At 42.9% G+C, this 20,806-nt stretch overlaps 1 protein-coding gene across 1 annotated transcript; it reads left to right on the plus strand.

The window, feature by feature from the left end:
* Positions 1-6,808: 6,808 nt before the first annotated feature.
* On the plus strand, positions 6,809-19,952 carry LOC132584681 (vomeronasal type-2 receptor 26-like). The gene is made up of 4 exons (XM_060256581.1): positions 6,809-6,981; positions 12,399-12,690; positions 16,534-16,660; positions 19,051-19,952. Exons 1-4 carry the CDS (start codon positions 6,809-6,811, stop codon positions 19,950-19,952), a joined length of 1,494 nt encoding a protein of 497 aa, XP_060112564.1.
* The last annotated feature ends 854 nt before the right edge of the window (positions 19,953-20,806 follow it).

Here is a 20,806-nt window from a genome sequence, read left to right on the forward strand (position 1 = left end):
GCTCTGCAGAAGGTTGTGCGAAAACGGAGAGAAGCTCTGGGGGCAAGAGGACTCTCCACCCAGAACAAACTCTAGTTTGAAATCAGTCCTAGAGACAAACTACATCCCTGCTTGGCAACTTTGGCTATTAGAAACCATTCTGTTTCTTCATATTCTACAGTAAGAGTTGTTCACCATTGGAATCAATTACCATGGGAAGTAGTGAGCTCTTCCTCATTGGCAGCGGTGGCTGGACAAACACTTGTCAGGGATGCTCTAAGCTGATCCTGCATTGAGCAGGGGATTAGACTAAATGACTTGTATGGCCCCTTCCAACACTGTGATTCTATGATTCCAGTCTGTCCTAACAGTAGACTCTTGTCCAGAGTACATCTTGCACATCAAAACAATTAGATACTGTGGCACACCCATTTCTTATAGAAGCAACCCCTTCTCGGACACACATTTCAGCACTATGATGGAGGTTTGTGTGTGACAGTGAAACTGAGATGCGATACCGTAAGAGATCTAAACTCCTAGCTGAGTCACCCAAGATGAAACAGTCACAGCTGAGGCATCAGATTAAGATGTGTACACCCGCTTCAAGGATCAGCAATCACATCAACAAAGGAGAACATACCATTCCAATGGTGATAGGGGTAGAGGAACCTGTAAAGGTTTGCTACTGGGCACCAGGAGTAGCGGATAGAGGACCTTTCATAGACAAAAGCAGTGTCACCTCAGCTATCTCCGATTTGTACTATACATAAGAAGGCAACAGTAAACCACTTTTGACCAACTCTTACCTATGACACCAAATATAAAGAGATACAATTTTCCAGGGCTTTTTTTTTTTTTTAGCAGGAACGTACAGGAATGCAGTACCGGCTGGCTTGGCATCAGGGGGTGTGGCCTAATATGCAAATAAGTTCCTGCTGGGCTTTTTCTACAAAAAAAGAGCTCTGCAATTTTCGATTTCAATTGCTCACTTGTTTGTATTTCATGTACAACAAAAAATGATGTTTAAATCCTCCAAGTCCACGCCTTTTCATGGAGGGACAGTGGCTCAGCGGTAGAGCATCTGCTTGGGAAGCAGAAGGTCCCAGGTTCAATCCGTGGCGTCTCCAACTAAAAAGGGTCCAGGCAAATAGGCATGAAAAACCTCATCTTGAGACCCTGGAGAGCCGCTGCCAGTCTGAGAAGACAATACTGACTTTGATGGACCGAAGGTCTGATTCAGTAGAAGGCAGCTTCATATGTTCATATGATTTTCCCCTCCCCGCCCCATAGGCATTGCCCTTATCAGTTTGCAATGACTACTGCTACCCTGGTTATCACAAGAAGAAGAAGGAAGGAGAGAAATTTTGTTGCTATGACTGTGCTCCCTGCTCAGAAGGAAAATATTCAGACAGGAAAGGTAGGTAAAACAGCACATCAAATTTCCCAGCTTTCACTGGGAATGCAGATTATCATTCCCCTAAGAAGTTGTTGAAGTAGCCTATTTTTAATTGGATTTGCCAAAGATTAAGGGGTGGGGAAGTCTGAATAGAAAAATACATAACCCGTAGATTGGCATTACTCAGTTCACATACCCAGTCCTGGAGCATCAATCTTGATACACGTGTACATGTTCTGATCTTTACTTCGGAAGGGACCAAAACACTGTGGGCCCATCAGTGAGTAAGTACTTAATTTATTTCAGGGGCTCTGACCTCTTCTAAATAGTAAAGGTCAAGGTAGTCCCCTGTGCAAGCACCAGTCCTTTTGACTCTGGGGTGACATTGCTTTCACAACGTTTTCACGGCAGACTTTTGATGGGGTGGTTTGCCATGGCCTTCCGCAGTCATCTACACTTTCCCCTCAGCAAGCTGGGGACTCATTTGACCGACCTCGGAAGGATGGAAGGCTGAGTCGACCTGGAGTCGGCTACCTGAACCAGCTTCCGCTGGGATCGAGGGAAGTATCTAGATGGAGCCCATTTAGAAATGGCACGGAGAAATGGACCTCTTGTGAGGTCACTGTGATGACAGTGGAAAGTGCCGTCAAGTCACAGCTGACTTGTAGCAGCTATATAGGGTTTTAAAGGCAAGAGATGAACAGTGATGGGTTATCATTACTTGCTTCTGCATACTAACCATAGACTGCCTTGATAGTCTCCTGTCCAAGTACTAATCAGGATTAACCCTCTTTGTGATGCCTTGAGACTCTTCCCTTCCCAACATTCCCATTTTTGGTGTGTCTGTGTGATTTGATCCTCCTTTTCTGTGCACATATAGTCCTGAGTGTGGCACTAAAAATTACAAGAGGAGCCTCAATTAAACTAATATCACAGTTACAGAACTTTTATTGGTATAACAACAACAGTATCAAATCAAAGAAGCGAGGGGAAAAGGGTGGTTATTTAAACATTCTAAACAGACTTCTCCTTTTATAAGCACAGTAAAGGAAGTTTGCCACCACTTTGATGGTTTCAGCCTTATTTGAAGACGATGAAGAAGAAGATATTGGATTTATATCCTGCCCTCCACTCCGAAGAGTCTCAGAGCGGCTCACAATCTCTTTTACCTTCCTCCCCCACAACAGACACCCTGTGAGGTGGGTGGGGCTGGAGAGGGCTCTTACAGCAGCTGCCCTTTCAAGGTCAACCTCTGCCAGAGCTATGGCTAACCCAAGGCCATGCTAGCAGGTGCAAGTGGAGGAGTGGGGAATCGAACCCGGTTCTCCCAGATAAGAGTCCGCAACTTAACCACTACACCAAACTGGCTAGTAAGCTTACTAAACTAATATCAAAAGGCATACCAAGGAATGCAGGGCAGCTCCTCTACCATTCATGGATAAACTCACACTAAGAGAGATTCCGTCAAAGGCCATTTCCCCCAAGGGCATTGGAGCTTCCAGTCAGAAAAGGTAATCCTAACCAACAACTCAGATTTTCAAAACAATGTTCAGTCTTTTCCGGATCTTTTCTTTACTGTGTCTTGAGCCTCTGCTCTAAATCCCATGAGAAAAATACAAAGAAAACACCTTTAAGACCAACAAGTGCTAATCTTTTAAACATGCTTTAAGTTCTTTTAAAAAAAAAAAAACAAAACAAAACAAAAAAAACTTTACTCGTGTCTGTCTGTGTCCTTTAAAAGTTTATCTCTGCAACCTAATCTTAAATAGGTACACACATGGCCACGCCCAACATAGCCCATCCCAACATCTCACGTCCGATCTGGCCCTCATAACAAATGAATTTGACACCCCTGGTCTAAACAATCCCAACTGCTTTAAGTGCCTAAAATACCAATGTTCGTTTTGTGCACACAATGGGACGCATTTGCACATTCCAGCCGTGAAACATGTGCACCGATTTGGGTAGCATTAAACTTCTGAGATCAGATGAAATAGGGCTAGGCTGGACAATCCAGGGCAGGGCATGTGGTCACTACAGAGCTTCGTTTTTTATATAATTATCTTTTCACTATTGCTTAAAAAGAGAAAAATAACTGAAAATCGACACAATATTATTTTGTGGTTTGTTAAAATAAAGTAAGGATAAATTCTGTAAATCACACAGTAAATTGTAAAACAATGATACAACACCAGAAGCAGCCATAGTAGGGTAAGGAACTCCACACTGTCCTCTGCAGACATCTGGCTAGCACAGGAGTGGCCAAACTGTGGCTCAGGAGCCACATGTAGCTCTTTCATACATATTGTGTGGCTCTTGAAGCCTCCACTGCCCCATCAGCAGGCTTGGAGAAGGCATTTGTATCTTTAAATCACTTCTCAAAGCCAAACCAGCTGATGGCTTGGAGAATGCATTTAAGGTTGCTTTCCTTCCATCTCCTCCTCATCTATTTTCCTTCCTTCCTTCCTTCCTTCCTTCCTTCCTTCCTTCCTTCCTTCCTTCCTTCCTTCCTTCCTTCCTTCCTTCCTTCCTTCCTTCCTTCCTTCCTTCCTTCCTTCCTTCCGATTTGCGGCTCTCAAACATCTGACATTTATTATATGTGGCTCTTATGTTGAGCAAGTTTGGCCACCCCTGAGCTAGCAGCTAGAAACTATGAGTAATGTTTCCAACATGAGAGGTGCCCTCAAAGTTAAGCAAAGTTTGTTAAGCAAAGCATACCAGTGACAACCCAGCTTCTTTTGTGTTACAGACATGGCTGACTGTGCGAGATGCCCTGAAGATCAGTTTCCAAGCAACAACCAAGATCAGTGCATCAACAAAATCATAACCTTCCTATCATCTGAAGAACCTTTAGGAATCACTTCAGCTGTTTTAGCTGCTTCCATATCCCTGACTGCAGCTTTAATGCTAAGGATTTTTGTTAAGCAAAGAGACACACCTATTGTCAAAGCCCACAATCGGGATATCACTTATACACTCCTTGTCTCTCTCTTGCTCTGTTTCCTCTGTCTTTTTCTATTTCTGGGAGAACCAAGAAAGGTGACCTGTCTTTTCCGACAATCTGCCTTTGCCATCCTCTTCACAGTGGCTGTGTCTTCCATCTTGGCTAAAACCATCACTGTGGTTGGAGCTTTCATGGTCACCAAACCAGGGTCTAGCATGAGAAAATGGTTGGGGAAAAAACTGACCAACTGCATCCTTCTTTCTTGTTCTTTCATTCAAGTTGCCATATGTATGGTGTGGCTAGCGACCTCCCCCCCTTTCCCAGATTTTGACAGGCAGACACTAGCCAGAGAGATTGTGGCAGAATGCAATGAGGGGTCTGTTGTGATGTTTTCTATTGCCCTGGGCTATTTGGGACTTCTATCTGTCATCAGCTTGATTGTGGCTTTTCTAGCCAGGAAGTTGCCAGATAGTTTTAATGAAGCCAAGTTCATCACCTTCAGCATGCTCATCTTTTGCAGTGTTTGGGTATGTTTTGTTCCAGCCTACCTGAGCACCAAAGGGAAATACCTGGTAGCCGTGGAGATCTTCTCTATCTTGGCCTCAGGTGCTGGGTTATTGGGTTGTATCTTTTTGCCCAAATGTTACATTATTCTGCTAAAACCTGAGCTGAACAAGAAGGAGCTCCTAATTGGTAAAAAGAATTAAATTTCATTGTGCCTATGGACACAACAGAATAGGCTGCTTCCATCCGTTTGGGTGGACTATTGTGTAGAAAAACAAAGTCTCTTTCGTCTCTTTATGTAATGTAGTAAATATGTTTCTGATGGATAGCAAATGTTTCTCAGTTTACATGGATGAAGTATAGGTACTACATCTGACATTGAGTATATACTGATATGCATCACCCATTCTCAGCCCTTCAGTGAAACTTTTCAAGCTCAGCTCATCCTTTTGCTGCTGTATGTGAATAATGATGTTTGGAATGTCAGGAAGACATATGTTGGTTAGTGGAGAAAAATCACAGGCAATAAAATGACCTCATTCCTCCAGAGGCTCTCCAAAGAATTGGTATCTGAAATACTTTTGCAGATTTCTAATCACATTAATTTATTATAGATCTAGGGACTTTTCTGATGGCTTTCATACAGTATGGAACCTCAGAATCCTCTTTTGCCCAAGTCAGAGTACATGTCAGGAGCATAAGGTACAAACATACGTCCCCTGCTTGTACAAAACATACATGTGTATTTTGGTCACCCATGTAATAATAATAATAAATTTTTATTTATACCCCGCCCTTCCCGCCGAGGCAGGCTTAGGGTGGCTTACAGGACATGGTATAGACCATGTTATAACAATATACTATGTATACCAAGATCCAGAACCACACTTTGAAAAATGGGGGGGGGGGGGATGAGACTCAAACAAATAGAGCATTTATTTTATAAACCGCCAAAGAGACCCGGTTAATCTATGCAATGTGGAAAGGGCAGCAACAAAAATTACGGAATGGAGAAAACAATGCAATAAACAACACACCAAAACCTCTCACTAGAAAGCCTGCTGCCTACCTAAAGGGAAAATAAGCCTATGAAAACATTTGTGAGCCTGTCCCAAAAAGCAGTGTGGGGATAGTGGAGAGCTTATCCTTGACCACAAGGAAGTGGCTTTTGGAGACAGGTTGACCCTTATCCCTCCCATCTCAGCTCCATGGAATGGATGCTTTGCTTCCTTCTCCACATACCCAATTCCATCTCCAAAAGCAACTTCCCTGTGCTTCCATCTCCACTATCCCCACACTGCTTTTTGGGACAGGCTCACAAATGTTTTTATAGGTTTATTTTCCCTTTAGGTAGGCAGCAGGTTTTCTAGGGGGAGGATTTGGTGTGCTATTTATTGCATATACATATATATATATATTTGTGGCTATTTGGGAACAAACTTCAGTGGGTCTCCTCAGAAGTCAATCCAATTTTATTGAACTCCTTGGGAAATATTCTTATGAGACCAGCATTGGGAACAGTTTCCTACCAATGCTGCCACTGAAGTCGGCACGTGTAATTACTGTCCTCTGCAATTATCCATATAACTGTATTTTTGTTCACCTGATGCAAAGTTTCCATGGCTTTCAAGAAGGTGCCAGGAAAGGCAAAATAAACAAATATGAAAGAGCTTATAAGAAATCTCCTTTGCCAGGGGGTGCTGGGAGGGGGAGACATGGCACTCTGTTACTCTGATCTCTCACATTCTGCCATAAGAAGCTAGCCATTAAATCACAATTTGTGCTGCACAGCTAATATTAATGGAGTTCATTTGCATGTGCTGGAACAAAGAGCTGTCATATTCCACTTCAAGAGGAATACTGGTACAGACACAAGCTCTCCCAGTTAGCCTGCTGTGCCTTAGATGGTGAATCTATATGTAGAGGTGGCTTTGGCTTCTAGGATGTTGAGTTTGTTGGTGTCGCCTGCTTTGTTTTCGCTAACGATGTGTAAAGTGGATCCTCTGAACTGCCCCAAAAAGAATTCCCTCCACGTTCTCCATGAGTGGTACCGGACAGGAGACTTCATCATTGGGGAGGTTACTTCTCTATTCAATGTCCAACTTCACAGTTTTGAGTTTGACAGACCTCCTTCGCAGCAGTTATCTGACCCTCCAGAGTAAGAATTTTCTCCCCATGTGAACTATGTGAGCATGGTCAAATTACAAATAATGACAATAAATCCAAGTGGGCAACCATGGTGGTCTGAAGCCATCAAACAAAGTTAGAGTCCAGTGGCACCTTTCAGACCAACCAAGTTTTATTCAAGGCATGAGCTTTAGTGTGCACTCCTTGGAAAATATTGAACTCCTTGGAAATATTGTTGGTCTTAAAGATGCCACTGGACTCCTAACTTTGTTCAAAGAATAGCAATAGTTTATAGAACTGATATAAGGGGAGGGACGGTGGCTCAGTGGTAGAGCTTCTGCTTGGGAAGCAGAAGGTCCCAGGTTCAATCCCTGGCATCTCCAAAAAAGGGTCCAGGCAAATAGGTGTGAAAAACCTCAGCTTGAGACCCTGGAGAGCCACTGCCAGTCTGAGAAGACAATACTGACTTTGATGGACCAAAGGTCTGATTCAGTATAAGGCAGATTCATATGTTCATATTTTCATATGATATGATGACCAAAGCATAAATGTGCATGGGTGTTACTTACCAGATTTTCCCCATCCCAATGGTTTGGGGCTCCTGATCTGTTTGCAGAGCCCATGAGATTTATTGTAACTTCTCCCTGGTTTACTGATGGATGGGAGAGAGATTCTGTTTTTAATTGTTACAAGTGGTCAAGCTGTTGTATATGTGTAAAGGACAATCCCAGTAAAAATGGTCAGGGAAACATCTTTCTAAGGTAAAAATTTTCACAGACTGAAATATGTAGGTGAGGAGAAAAGGATGGGGGGAAAGTTGGGAAAAATGTGCTATTTAAAACAAACAAACAAAGTCAAAAACACTGTGGAACACTAGATGTGGTGGTTGTCAGGACATATGTGAAGAAAATGTATCTAAATGTCCAGTGTAAGCGTGTGTCAAAAAACCATTGTTGCTAGATTTCATTTTTTTGGGGGGGGGGGGGCTCTTTCTTTTTGCTTGCTTTTCTCACTATATTCCTTTTTTTTTTACTGAAAAAGTGCATTTTGTCTCACATCAATTTATCATGTACAATGCCCCTGCCTCTTTCTTCAATAGGATTTTACACCGTTTTATAAATATTTATCTTGATCTGGACTTCTTTAGAGTTCAAAAGATATTCTGAGGAACTGAAACATAATTATTACAGTACTGGCTACTGAGAAATGTCAAGGAAGCTTTCAAATACTATTTTTCTTTCTCTCGGTGTGTAAAGGGAGACACAGGCAGATTCCCAGAACAAACATATAACTCATGAAACTGTTATTTTAGGAACCAAAGAAACCACTGATGGTTCCAAGGGGAAAAAAAATAGCATCATGCTGTTGTTCAGCCAGGAAAATAGGTGGGTGAAATAATAAACAGCAAGAATATATAGGTAGATCCAAGTGGGCAGCTGTGTTGGTCTGAAGCGGTAGAACAAAGTAGGGGTCAAGTTTCACCTTTAAGACCAACCAAGTTTTATTCAGAATGTGTGCTTTCATGTGCATGCACACTTCTTCAGATGGGATGTGCATGCTATAACAGCGCGTCTCGCGGTCCGACTGGATCGCTTCTATAAGCGACTTATGGCTACCCCAGCCCCTCTTCAGCCTCAGTTCTTCTATTTTGAATTTTACCTCAGACTACTGAACTCAAGGGGTGGGTATAATATGGATTTCTCAACACTAGTCTCTTTGGGGTTTTTGTTTTGCTCTCAGATGGATGGATAACTCAGTTTGTAGGGGACTACAGCAGCTTTGATAGTTTTCCCAATATACTGGCACCAGAGAACTTTAAAGTAAACCACAGAAATTTATTTACATACACACAGTCTTCAACTGGGGAATGGGAGATATTTACATGGGCTATATTGTATCTCAAGTAGATAACAGTTTCTCAGTATTCCAGGCTTTATAATATATTGTTCATTTAGGTCTCTCAGGTTTCACAGATCATATAGATTTCACTCTCCAAAACTATTATAGGCTTGCCTCTTGGGTATAATGTGCCAAGTCTCTCAAGTCGGCTGGTGCCTCTACTCCCAGCCCTTTAGACTTCTAGACCCACATCTATTCCCTCAACCACCTCTTTAGCTCTTAAGAGACGTGTATATGTGTCTGTGACCTCTCAGGTCTTCACTTTGACTCTCATTTTGTCACACACAGCCCCTTGGCTGTCTTATTAGAGCTAGCAGTGAGCTTTTCTTCCCTTGAAGACTCTCCTCAGCTCCTGTCTCAGCTCCCTCTCAGAATCAACTGCTCTCTTCAGCAATCTCCCTCAGACTCCATCTGACCCTGACTGACTCTCAGACATTAACTGTCAATCACTTCTGAGAGTTCCGAGCACTCTGGCTCCCCACCCTCAGGTCATCTGACTTAGACTCTATGCGTCCTTAGTTTTCTACTTAACCCATTCATTACTATCACACATGCACATGAAAGCTTACATTCTGAATAAAACTTGGTTGGTCTTAAAGGTGAAACTTGATTCCTACTTTGTTCTAACAAGAATACATGTATTCGATTAAAACAATTTTATTTGGTAACATATGGTAACAAATGATATTTCTTGCATATGGCAGTGGGAGAGGGCAGTGGGAGAGGGCAGTGGCGAAGCAGTTACAGACCTTCCTGGATGACACTTCCGTCCTCGACCCATTTCAGTCCGGCTTTCGCCCGGGACACGGGACGGAGACAGTGTTGGTTGCCTTAGTGGATGACCTTCAACGGCATCTGGATCGGGGTGGCTCGGCGGTGCTGATGTTGTTAGACCTGTCGGCGGCGTTCGACACGGTCGACCATCGGCTACTGACGTGCCGCCTCGCCGACGCAGGGATTCAGGGGTTGGCCTTACAGTGGCTTTCCTCTTTCCTGGAAGGTCGGGGACAAAGGGTCGCAATTGGGGGGGAGCTGTCTCGGAGGCGCCCACTTGATTGTGGTGTGCCCCAAGGGGCGGTTCTCTCCCCGATGTTATTTAACATCTACATGCGGCCCCTTGCCCAGATTGCCCGAAGGTATGGGTTGGGGTGTCACCAGTATGCTGATGACACCCAGCTCTATCTGCTGATGGATGGCCAGCCTGTCTGCGCCCCGGAAAACCTTGACCAGGCACTACGGGCCGTGGCTGAGTGGCTCAGACTGAGTGGGCTGAAGTTAAATCCTACGAAGACAGAGGTCCTTTGCTTGGGCCGCCGCGGCCCGGGGAGGGGGATCCCCCTGCCGGCTTTTGATGGTGCGCCGCTTATGGCGGCGGACAGGGTCAGGAGCTTGGGGGTGCTATTGGAGCCTTCTTTAAAGATGGAGGCTCAGATAGCAGCCGCTGCCAAGTCCGCATTTTTTCATCTTAGACGGGCAAGGCAGCTGGCCCCCTTTCTGGAGCGCGACGACCTAGCAACAGTGATCCATGCTATGGTCACCTCAAGGTTGGACTACTGCAACGCCCTCTACATGGGGCTGCCCTTGTCTCGGACCCGGAAACTGCAGCTGGTGCAGAATGCCGCGGCCCGGCTGTTATTGGGTCTCCCAAAGTGGGAACACATTCAGCCGGGTCTTCGGACTCTGCACTGGCTTCCAGTGATATACCGAGTCCGGTACAAGGTGCTGGTTATTACCTTTAAAGCCCTATATGGCCTGGGACCTGCCTACCTGAAGGACCGTCTCTCCCCACATGTTCCCCAGAGAGCACTGAGGTCAGGAACACAAAATCTCCTCACTATCCCCGGGCCAAAAGAAGCCCGCCTGAAAGCCACCAAGGAAAGGGCTTTCTCCGTTATGGCCCCCGTATGGTGGAATCAGCTGCCGGAAGAGGTGAGGGCCCTGCGGGACTTAGCGCAGTTCCGCAGGGCCTGTAAGACGACCCTCTTCCGGCTAGCCTATACCTAGCCTACATTTAGCTAGGATAACAACCTGAGGAAACTGGCCAGCCATCTGTTCATAGGAAACTGCATTACTCTGTTTTAATGTTTTAACTGTTTAAATTATTTAATTGTTTTACATTTGAAATTGTTTATTTTTAAGTTTGATTAATTGTTGGAAGCCGCCCTGAGCCATCCGTGGGAAGGGCGGGATATAAATCCCAAATAAATAAATAAATAAATAAAAATCATTAATAACTTCTTTTTATCTATCCCATATATTACTTTCTACCCACCCCTCCCCCCGTTACTTGACCCCCGCCGGTGTTATTTACTTAAAGTACTAATGTTTAAAAGTACCCTTAACTAATAAAAACAAAAAAATAATATTCTTCTTTTTTCTAAGACTTAATCATTATCAAAAATTGTCCAATGTCCTTTTATTTTCCACTCTTTTTCTACATATCTTTTGAACTTTTCCCACTCCATCTTAAAAACTTCTGAATCATAGTCTCTTAAAATTCTTGTTAATTTGTCCATTTCACTCCATGTCATAACTTTTACAATCCAATCTCATTTCTCTGGTATTTTTTCTTGCTTCCACAATTGCGCATAAAATGTCCTAGCAGCTGAAAGCAAGTACCAAATTAAAGTTCTATCTTCTTTTGGAAATTTTTCCATTTGTAATCCCAACAGAAAAGTCTCTGCAACTTTCTTAAATTCATATCCCAAGATCCTAGAAATTTCTCTAACAAGAATACATGTATGACTGACTGACTGAATATATGTATTAAATCGTTCAACAGAGATAATTGAAGAAAGAACATCTGGATTTTTGTGCGTGGATGACTTTCCACCTGAATTAGGAAGGTCTGAAGAGGTCTAAAACAAATGCTCTGAGAAAGAAATGGGAGGGTTTAGAGATGCCAGCCTCCAGTTGGGGTTTGGGGACCACCAGGAATAACAGCTCATCTCCAGATTACAGAGATCAGTTCCCCTGGAGAGAAAGAATGCTTTGGGTGGTGAATTCTATGGCACTGTACCCCATAGAAGTCCCTGACATCTCCAGGATCCATTCCCACATCGCCAGGTGTTTCCCACCTGGATCTGGCAATTCTCCCCCTCCGTCTCCTGCCAGTGGCAAGGAAGACCTGGCAACACAAGTTTAGTGACAATGAATTAGAACAAAATACAAAGGAAACTAAGATACATGGGTCAATGACATAGCTGCTCAGGAAATGAGGATTCAGCCTCCTCTGTGACTAGCTATGCCAGGCATATTATATTAACAATATATATCATTTTAAAAAAATAAAGAGGCAAACGAACTGCTTTCTTCTCCATTGAATACAACTGACACCAAGCTGTGTGGCACCCTAAAATGAATGCAGTTCTATGGACCAGAATTTTATCCATTCAGATGACAGGTTAGAGGGAGATCAATGTAGTCTAAGTTCATACAGAAAAGGGTTTTTTTAAAGACACAATTGGGGGGAAAGAAAGAACAAGCAGTACTGTAAAATGAGCTAGTGCTCTTCAGGATTTTCTTATAAAAGGTTCTCTCTTTCTGAAGAATGTTGACAAAATTCTACCAACACATCCTGGCCTTGGTGTTTAGTGCTCAAGAGATCAATGAAAACCCACACATTTTACCCAATGCTACGCTTGGTTTCCACATCTACGATAGCTACAACAATGCAAAGATGATGTATCGCAGCACCTTGGACCTGCTCTTCAAAATGCAAAAATCTGTCCCTAATTACATATGTTATAGAAAGAAAAACCTCATTGCTGTCATTGGTGGAGCTGATGCAGATAGCTCTTTCCGTATGGCAGATATTTTAGGTCCCCACAAAATTCCTCAGGTAAGATTAGTGCGTGGAAGCATGATGTTTTGATTTTCAGTGTGCTTTTATTTTTCTGAGTTATTCTGTGGTTTAGATGGGGGGAGGGATTATGCATTATTACATAACGATTAATCATCAAAACCTTCAAAAGAGTTGCTCCGTGTACAGAAAAAAAATATGGAAGAGTACTGAGTAATATAAAATTACATAAGCCTCAGGGGTCTATAAAAATTACAAAACTGTGGAGCATCTAAACACATTGTAGCTTATGGACTCAGTACATCAAAATGTGGACTCACTTTACTTGGATGAACTTTTCCATGAGATTTCATCAGATACCCTGTCACAAACCTGTCACTTCCACAGTGTTGGCAAGAGGGCTAAATTCCCAAGTCAAGGGAGCCCGTTACAGGATAGTGTCTGGTTTGTCGGAGTCAAACCAATAGAAGGCTGAAGTATGAGTCCACACATCTCAAGATATTGCTGCCACCAGACCTTTTGACTTCCCAGACATCCAGAGACCAAGGAACTAAGCCTGTAGTTCTACCTGGGTCTAAATAAGAAACCAGTCTTGGTTGGATAAACATATGGATGGAGCAGAGCCTCATCAGTGGCTATTAGCCACAAGGTATAGATGGAACACTATGTCTGAGCCAGTGATGCTCTGTATACTTGGTGCTTGGGGGTCACAGTGGGAGGGCTTCTGGGGTTCTGGCCCCACTGGTGGGCCTCCTGATGACACCTGGGTTTTGTCCACTCTGTGACCCAGAGTGTTGGACTGGATTGACCGTTGGCCTGAATCAAGTAAGTCAATCCAGTCCAACACTCTGGGTCACAGAGTGAATCAAGGCAAAATCCACAGGTGCCTGGCCATCATGGCCCACACCAGTCAAATTTGACCCAAGATTAGGCATAGGGCAAAACCAAAATGAAGAATCTTTCCTTTATGCCAGGTGACCTGTGCTGCCATGATTTAGACTAGCCAATCAGATGTGAGCCCAATGACACAACTCCACTGATCTCTGTTGTTACTAAGCAAGTGATGTAACCAGTCAGCTGAGATTGCCAGTGAGATTCTGATGTTCTGCAGCTGCATCAGACCCAATTAACAAACTCCCACACATCCTTGCATTAATGAGAAAGCATGTGTAGGCCAATTAAGGTGGCCTTGAAAGTGCTAGGGTAGATGAGACACCCTGTACATGTGGATGCCTTTCACCCTCTCTTATCTATTCCTCAGAGTTACTGTCAGCTTGGCCTTGGTGCTGAAGGAGCCAAAATTTCCCATGTTACACAAGAAGATAAGAGAAGCTATGTTGGATCAAGTCACTTGCCAAACACTGTGTGTTACACAGTGGCTAAAAAAAATCAGGTGCTATCAGAAGGTCCACCAGTGGGGCCAGGACACTAGAAGCCCTCCCACAGTTGCCCCCCCCCCACAGTGGCTTTAGCCTGAACCAATGTTTCAGTCTGAACAAGAGAAAATGAAAGTGGCCTCGTCTCTTGAAAAAGCAGTAATGCATAAAATAAATCCTTCACAAAATGACAGTTTCATAATCAGACACATAAGCAGATTCCCATCATTAATGCTCTTTAAATTATACAATTTCTTTTCAGCTCACGTATGGATCATTTGCCCCTGAGGAGAGGGATGCTATAGAATCCCCCACCTTTTACCGCATGTCTCCAAATGAAGCCCATCAGTATTCAGCAATTATCTCGTTGCTTCTCCATTTCCAATGGACATGGGTTGGACTCCTCATTGTGGATGATGGCAGTGGGGAGAACTTCTTGAAGACTCTGGAGCCACTGCTGTCAAGGAATGGAATCTGTTTAGCGTCCACAGGAAGAATCCAAAAACAATCCAGATGGGATAATGTACAAGATCTTTTTGGTTTGATGTCAAATATCTATCCAGCTCTAGCAGACACCAAAGCCAATACAGTTTTATTCTATGGAGAAGCTGTGACCATGCTCATAATGAATGCTTTCATATTTCTAGGGAATTATGTATATGATAAAAATGTATCAATGGAAAGAGTATGGATAATGACAGGGCAGGCTGATATTGCTTTATCAGGCTTACAAAGGGGCCTCAATTATGACTGGTTTCAAGGGGCCCTTTCTTTCACAATTCATTCCCATGAGGTTCTTGGGTTCCAGAAATTTCTTCGCAGTGCCAAACCTAGCTGGACAGAAGGAAATGCGTTTCTCAAGGACTTCTGGGAGCAAGCATTCAATTGTTCATTTCAAAATTTCCAGGAGCCAGTGATGGACACTGAGTTATGTACTGGGGAGGAGAGCCTACAGAATCTCCCTGGCCCACTTTTTGAAATGCACATGAGTGGTCACAGCTACAGCATCTATAATGCTGTCTATACTGTGGCTTATGCTTTGCATGCCTTGCTCCTATCTAGATCCAATCACAGAGCAATTATGGGTGGCAAAAGGATTGAACCTCAAGATCTCCAACCTTGGCAGGTAAAATATGCTTTATTGCCATTAATATTTCAGTACTTGCTCAGGAGACCTCCAGTTTTGTTCTCTATGTATATCTGCAATGAAAGTCACTTTTACAACATTTGTTTTCCCCCCCCCCCACATTTCTTGCTCACTTTGCAGTTTAGATATATTGCAAATTATGGGCTATATCCTACCAGCTCCGCCCTTTAATCTTATCTGTATCCCTTCCCATTATAACTCTTGTCCTCTATAGTGCTTGTCTACATGTATCTTATAATTGATACAATAAGCTTTTGAGTAGGGTCCCATTTTGTAACCATAGAGTTTGGTCCATATGACCAAGTGTTCCTGGCATCCTCCAGTGACTGACATCATTTCTGGGTGCTCAGGAAGTGACATCAGCATATCTGGATGCTGCTGAGGTCATTCTCTCCCCCATTTCCCACAACTTTTCTCCAACATCAAGCTGACAGAGAAGCACCTGCTGGTGGTGAAAGATCACCCATCCACAGAGAGAAATGAAAGCCATGGGAAGCATTGTCTATGGGTTCATCTGGTCTGTTGACCTCAAAATACCTCTTCTCTTCCTCATTCTCTGCTTCCCTGCAAAAACTAAATCATTAGCTCCTTCCCATAGTTCCTTGGGAGTAGATCTGATGGGAACTGAAAGAGAAGTGACTTGGGGCAATAAAGCCTGCTAGGCAATGAGAGGAAAGAGAGGATTTGGGCTACTGCCTCTTTTGATATGTGGGGTCCTTGGAAGTGCATATGGAAAGGAACATGAAATCTACTTTAAACACTTCATGAGCTCATACATATGGGTAAGGTAGTTCCTTTTCAAAGACATTCAGGCAAATCCTGTGGAAACAACCGTTGCTTCTTTTTCTCTGCGTAGCTCCACCATTTTCTCAAAGACATTTCATTTAACAACTCAGCCGGAGAAACAATGTATTTTAATAAGAATAAGGAAATGGGAGCTGGGTTTGATATAACACAGCTGATCATATTGCCAAACAAGTCCTTCCAAAGAGTGAAAGTTGGAAGAGTGGATCCTGATGCTGTTGAAGGAGAACAATTTGTCATTCATGACAATTTGATTGTCTGGATGAGAAGTTGTAGCCAGGTATGGATATCAAGCTATTGGGGCTGTGGGGTGATGGGTGGGGATTCATTTTCTGTATTGCACGTGTTGGAAGATTGCTGTTGTTTCCTGTCACCGATGGCTAGGCTTTTGACTGATGTCAGAGCCATCATCTAAATACCAAAGATTAAAAAAAGAGATTCTTTTTTAAAAAAATCAATTTCCCATTTCTTTGTATTTTATGAACAACAGAAATTATGTTTACATCCTCCAACTCTATGCCCCCTTTCGTTTTCATTTTATTTCATTGACAATAGGTATTGCCCTTGTCCATTTGCAATGACCACTGCTACCCTGGATATCACAAGCGGAAGAAGGAAAGAGAGAAGTTCTGTTGCTATGATTGTGCTCCCTGTACAGAAGGAAAAATCTCACACATGAAGGGTAGGTCAAATACTGCATCAAATTCCCCAGTGGGCAATATGAATGCAGATTATTGTTTCCCTCAGAAGAACTTGAAATAACCAATTTATAATGGATTGGACAGTGTCACCCTTCCTTTGGCAGTAACATCAAGCCATCTTTGTATATACTGTGATTGTAGCACCTTTAAGTTTTACTGGATTTTAGATTATTTATGTAACTTAATTAATGTATGAATTGCTTTATATTGTTATTGTTTTGATTTTATTGTTGCTGTATCATGGTACGTACCATGTCCTGTATGCCGCCCTGAGCCTGCCTCGGCGGGAAGGGCGGGGTATAAATAAAAAATTATTATTATTATTGTTAAAAATTAGGCAAGATCTGCACAGAGAACGTTCTAACCCTCTCTTTGTCGCTGTGGTACTGTTTGGTATTGGAACATAAATGCTAATAAAACTTGATATACATATGTGAATATTCTAACCTTTACCTCGAAGGACCATTCAAAAATTCTAGAAGCGCTATAATGCTCTGGGCCCATCAGTGATTAAGAACCATGTACTTAATTTATTCCAGTTCTGGTCGCTCTCATAGATGACCTCATGCAACATCTGGATCAGGGCGGCTCTGTGGTGCTGTTGTTATTAGATCTGTCAGCCGCTTTTGACACGGTTGACCATCAGCTACTGACTAGCCGCCTTGCCGATGTGGGGATTCAGGGATCTGCCTTACAGTGGCTGACCTCCTTTCTCCAAGATCGGGGACAAAGGGTGGTGATAGGGGAGGAAGCATCCCAGAGGCACTCTCTTAGCTGTGGGGTGCCGCAGGGAGCGGTCCTATCCCCGATGCTATTTAATATCTATATGCGCCCCCTTGCCCAGATTAGGCGTGCCTCTTGAGTCCTCCCTTACAATAGAGGCCCAGGTAGCAGCCACTGTTAGATCTGCCTTTTTTCATCTTCGGCAAGCGCGGCAGCTGGCCCCTTACCTGGAGCGCAACGACTTAGCGACGGTAATCCATGCTACGGTCACCTCAAGAATAGATCACTGTAATGCTCTCTACATGGGGCTACCCTCGATGCTAACCCGGAGACTACAACTAGTGCAGAATGCTGCGGCACGGCTGTTAATGGGGCTGCCGCGATGGGAGCACATTCAGCCAGTGCTGAGGGAGATGCACTGGTTGCCTGTTGTGTTCTGAGTTCGCTTCAAGGTGTTGGTATTAACCTTCAAAGCCCTTTATGGAAGGTATTAACCTTCAAAGCCCTTTACCTGTCTATCTACGGGACCGCCTTTCCCCATATATCCCCCAGAGAGCACTGAGATCAGGGACAAAAAATCTGTTGTCTGCCGCTGGCCCAAAAGAAGCCAGGCTGTGTGTGACGAGAACTTTGGAACACCCTTCCAGAAGCCATAAGGGCCCTGCGGGATTTCTCTGCGTTCCGCAGGGCCTGTAAGACCGAATTGTTTAAACAATCTTTTGCTGTTTGACTGAAAAAGGGCTGCCACTGGACATCTTACAGAATGCTGGCGATCACAGTCGAGAATTCAATACCGCCTATACTGTACTGAAATAGCACCATAGAATGGTTTTAAAGCTGATATAAGTAAATTATGGTTTTATATGTTTTATTGGATTGATTGTATTTTATGATGTAAGCCGCCCTGATTCCGCTTGCAAAGAGGGCGGGATATAAATTGAAAGTAATAAATAAATAAATAAATAAATACATACATACATACATACATACTCTTTTTCTTTGAGCAATGACTCTGGGCTTTCCTTATTCTGTGCACCTTCTCATCACACCTTATTCTGTGCACCTTCTCACAGGTGAGTTCCCTCTTTGGTCTTCTCCATCAGTCTATACCAGGGGTGGGGAACAGTGGCTCTCCAGATGTTTTTTGCCTACAATTCCCGTCAGCCCCAGCCAGCATGGCCAATGGCTGGGGCTGATGGGAGTTGTAGGCAAAAACATCTGGAGAGCCACTGTTCCCCACCCCTGGTCTATACCATAGGCTTATAAATGCCATAGGAGGAAACGTCTGGATGGAGCCCAACTAGGAAAGACCAGAAGACTTCTCTGGGTGTGTCTGGTCATTACAGAATCCCATTATTTGATATTTATCTTTTCACTATTGGTTAAAATGTGATCAACCAACTAAAAACGGAAAGATATTTTACAGTGTCATAAAATGAGTTAAAGGTCAGTGCTGAAAAATGTGCAGGCAATGAAAGAGCATCGGTACAAAATCAGAGATGGCCAAAAGAAGGTAAGGAACTTCAGCATGCCATCACCTTGTATATTATGAGCAGTTAAAAAATACTGCAAATAATGGCTCCAAGAACAACAGAAATAAAACAAGATTTCCCATACTCATAATGACCCTGCTTCTATTGTTTTTCAGATATGGTGGACTGCATCAGATGCCCTAAAGACAAATTTCCCAACAAGGACCAGGACCAGTGCATTAACAAAATCCTAAGTTTCCTATCTTTTAAAGAACCTTTAGGTATCACTTCAACAGCTGCAGCAGTTTTCTTGTCCCTGACTGCAGCTTTAATGCTAAGAACTTTCTTTAAGCATAGAAACACCCCCATAGTAAAAGCCAACAACCGGGATATCACCTATATGCTCCTTATCTCTCTCCTGCTCTGTTTCCTCTCTTCTTTGCTATTTCTTGGAGAACCAGACAAGGCGACTTGCCTCTTACGACAAACTGCCTTCACTATCATCTTTACAATTGCTGTTTCTTCTGTACTAGCCAAAACCCTCACTGTGGTTGTAGCTTTCAGGGCCACAAAACCAGGGTCTATCATAAGAAAATGGGTTGGGAAAAGACTGGCCGGCTTCATCATTGTTTCTTGTTCTTTCATTCAAGCAATCATTTGCTTGATGTGGCTCAGAATTTCACCCCCTTTCCCAGATCTTGACAGGCAGTCACTTGCTACAGAAATTGTGTCAGAATGTAATGAAGGGTCTCCAATTATGTTCTATATTGCCCTGGGCTACATAGGACTTCTATCTGTCATCAGTTTGATCATGGCTTTTCTAGCCAGGAAGTTGCCAGATAGTTTTAATGAAGCCAAATTCATCGCATTCAGCATGCTCATCTTTTGCAGTGTCTGGGGGTCTTTTGTTCCAACCTATCTTAGCACCAAAGGGAAATACATGGTGTCTGTGGAAATCTTCTCTATCTTGACCTCCGGTGCTGGACTACTGGCTTGTATCTTTTTGCCCAAATGTTATATTATTCTGCTGAAGCCTGAGTTGAACGAGAAGCATCTTCTAATTCACACAAGGAATTAATAAATATACTTTCATACAATATGTGTTTATTTCATGGTGCCTATGAAAATAAGAGTCTGTTCCCATTTGTAGGGGTTAGCTTGGCCCACCATAGTCATCAATAAAATCTGTTGTATTGTTTTATGTCTCTTTATAGAGCAAAAAAACAGAGCTCTTTTGCCAGGCTTTCAGCTGAGGCAGTGGAAGTCACTTGTTACCGGCCTTCCCCCTTCATTCCATCCCAGTGCTATAAAATCTGCTGGACCTATACAATAGCCCATGCCTGTGAGGCAGAACCTGCCATTTTAGTCTCTGTTGCCATTGTAGTTTTAGATTTTATATATTTTAAATTGGTCTTTTATTGTTTTTACTGTTGATTGTTTTTATAATGTAACCTGCCCTATGGGAAGAGCGGGCTAAAATCAAATACATAAACAAACAAACTATGGGACATTGGCTAAGTACTAGAAGGGTTCCATGAAACCTACAGGAACTCATAGGGAAATTTTATATTTCTGCCGGGTTGAAGAAGATAGATAGATAGATAGATAGATAGGTAGATAGGTAGGTAGATAGATAGATAGATAGATAGATAGATAGATAGATAGATAGATAGATAGATAGATAGATAGATAGATAGATAGATAGATAGATAGATAGATGAAAGAATGTGTATATGAATAAAATTATTTAAATACTAGTTTGAACTCCTAAACCTTTTTTTCAGGCTGCTCATTGGAAATTCTGTGAATCAGAATTTAGTTTGTAGAGCAATCAAAGGGTGGAATGTTCTCATTTGGTTGTGAGATCTAATCACACTTCCAAGTTATCTCTAGTTTCAATATTGAGGACTTGGTCTGTATAAAAATGCTTTA

This window comes from Heteronotia binoei, chromosome 15 (genome assembly GCF_032191835.1).
Source record: "Heteronotia binoei isolate CCM8104 ecotype False Entrance Well chromosome 15, APGP_CSIRO_Hbin_v1, whole genome shotgun sequence".
In the NCBI taxonomy this organism is placed as follows: Eukaryota; Metazoa; Chordata; class Lepidosauria; order Squamata; family Gekkonidae; genus Heteronotia; species Heteronotia binoei.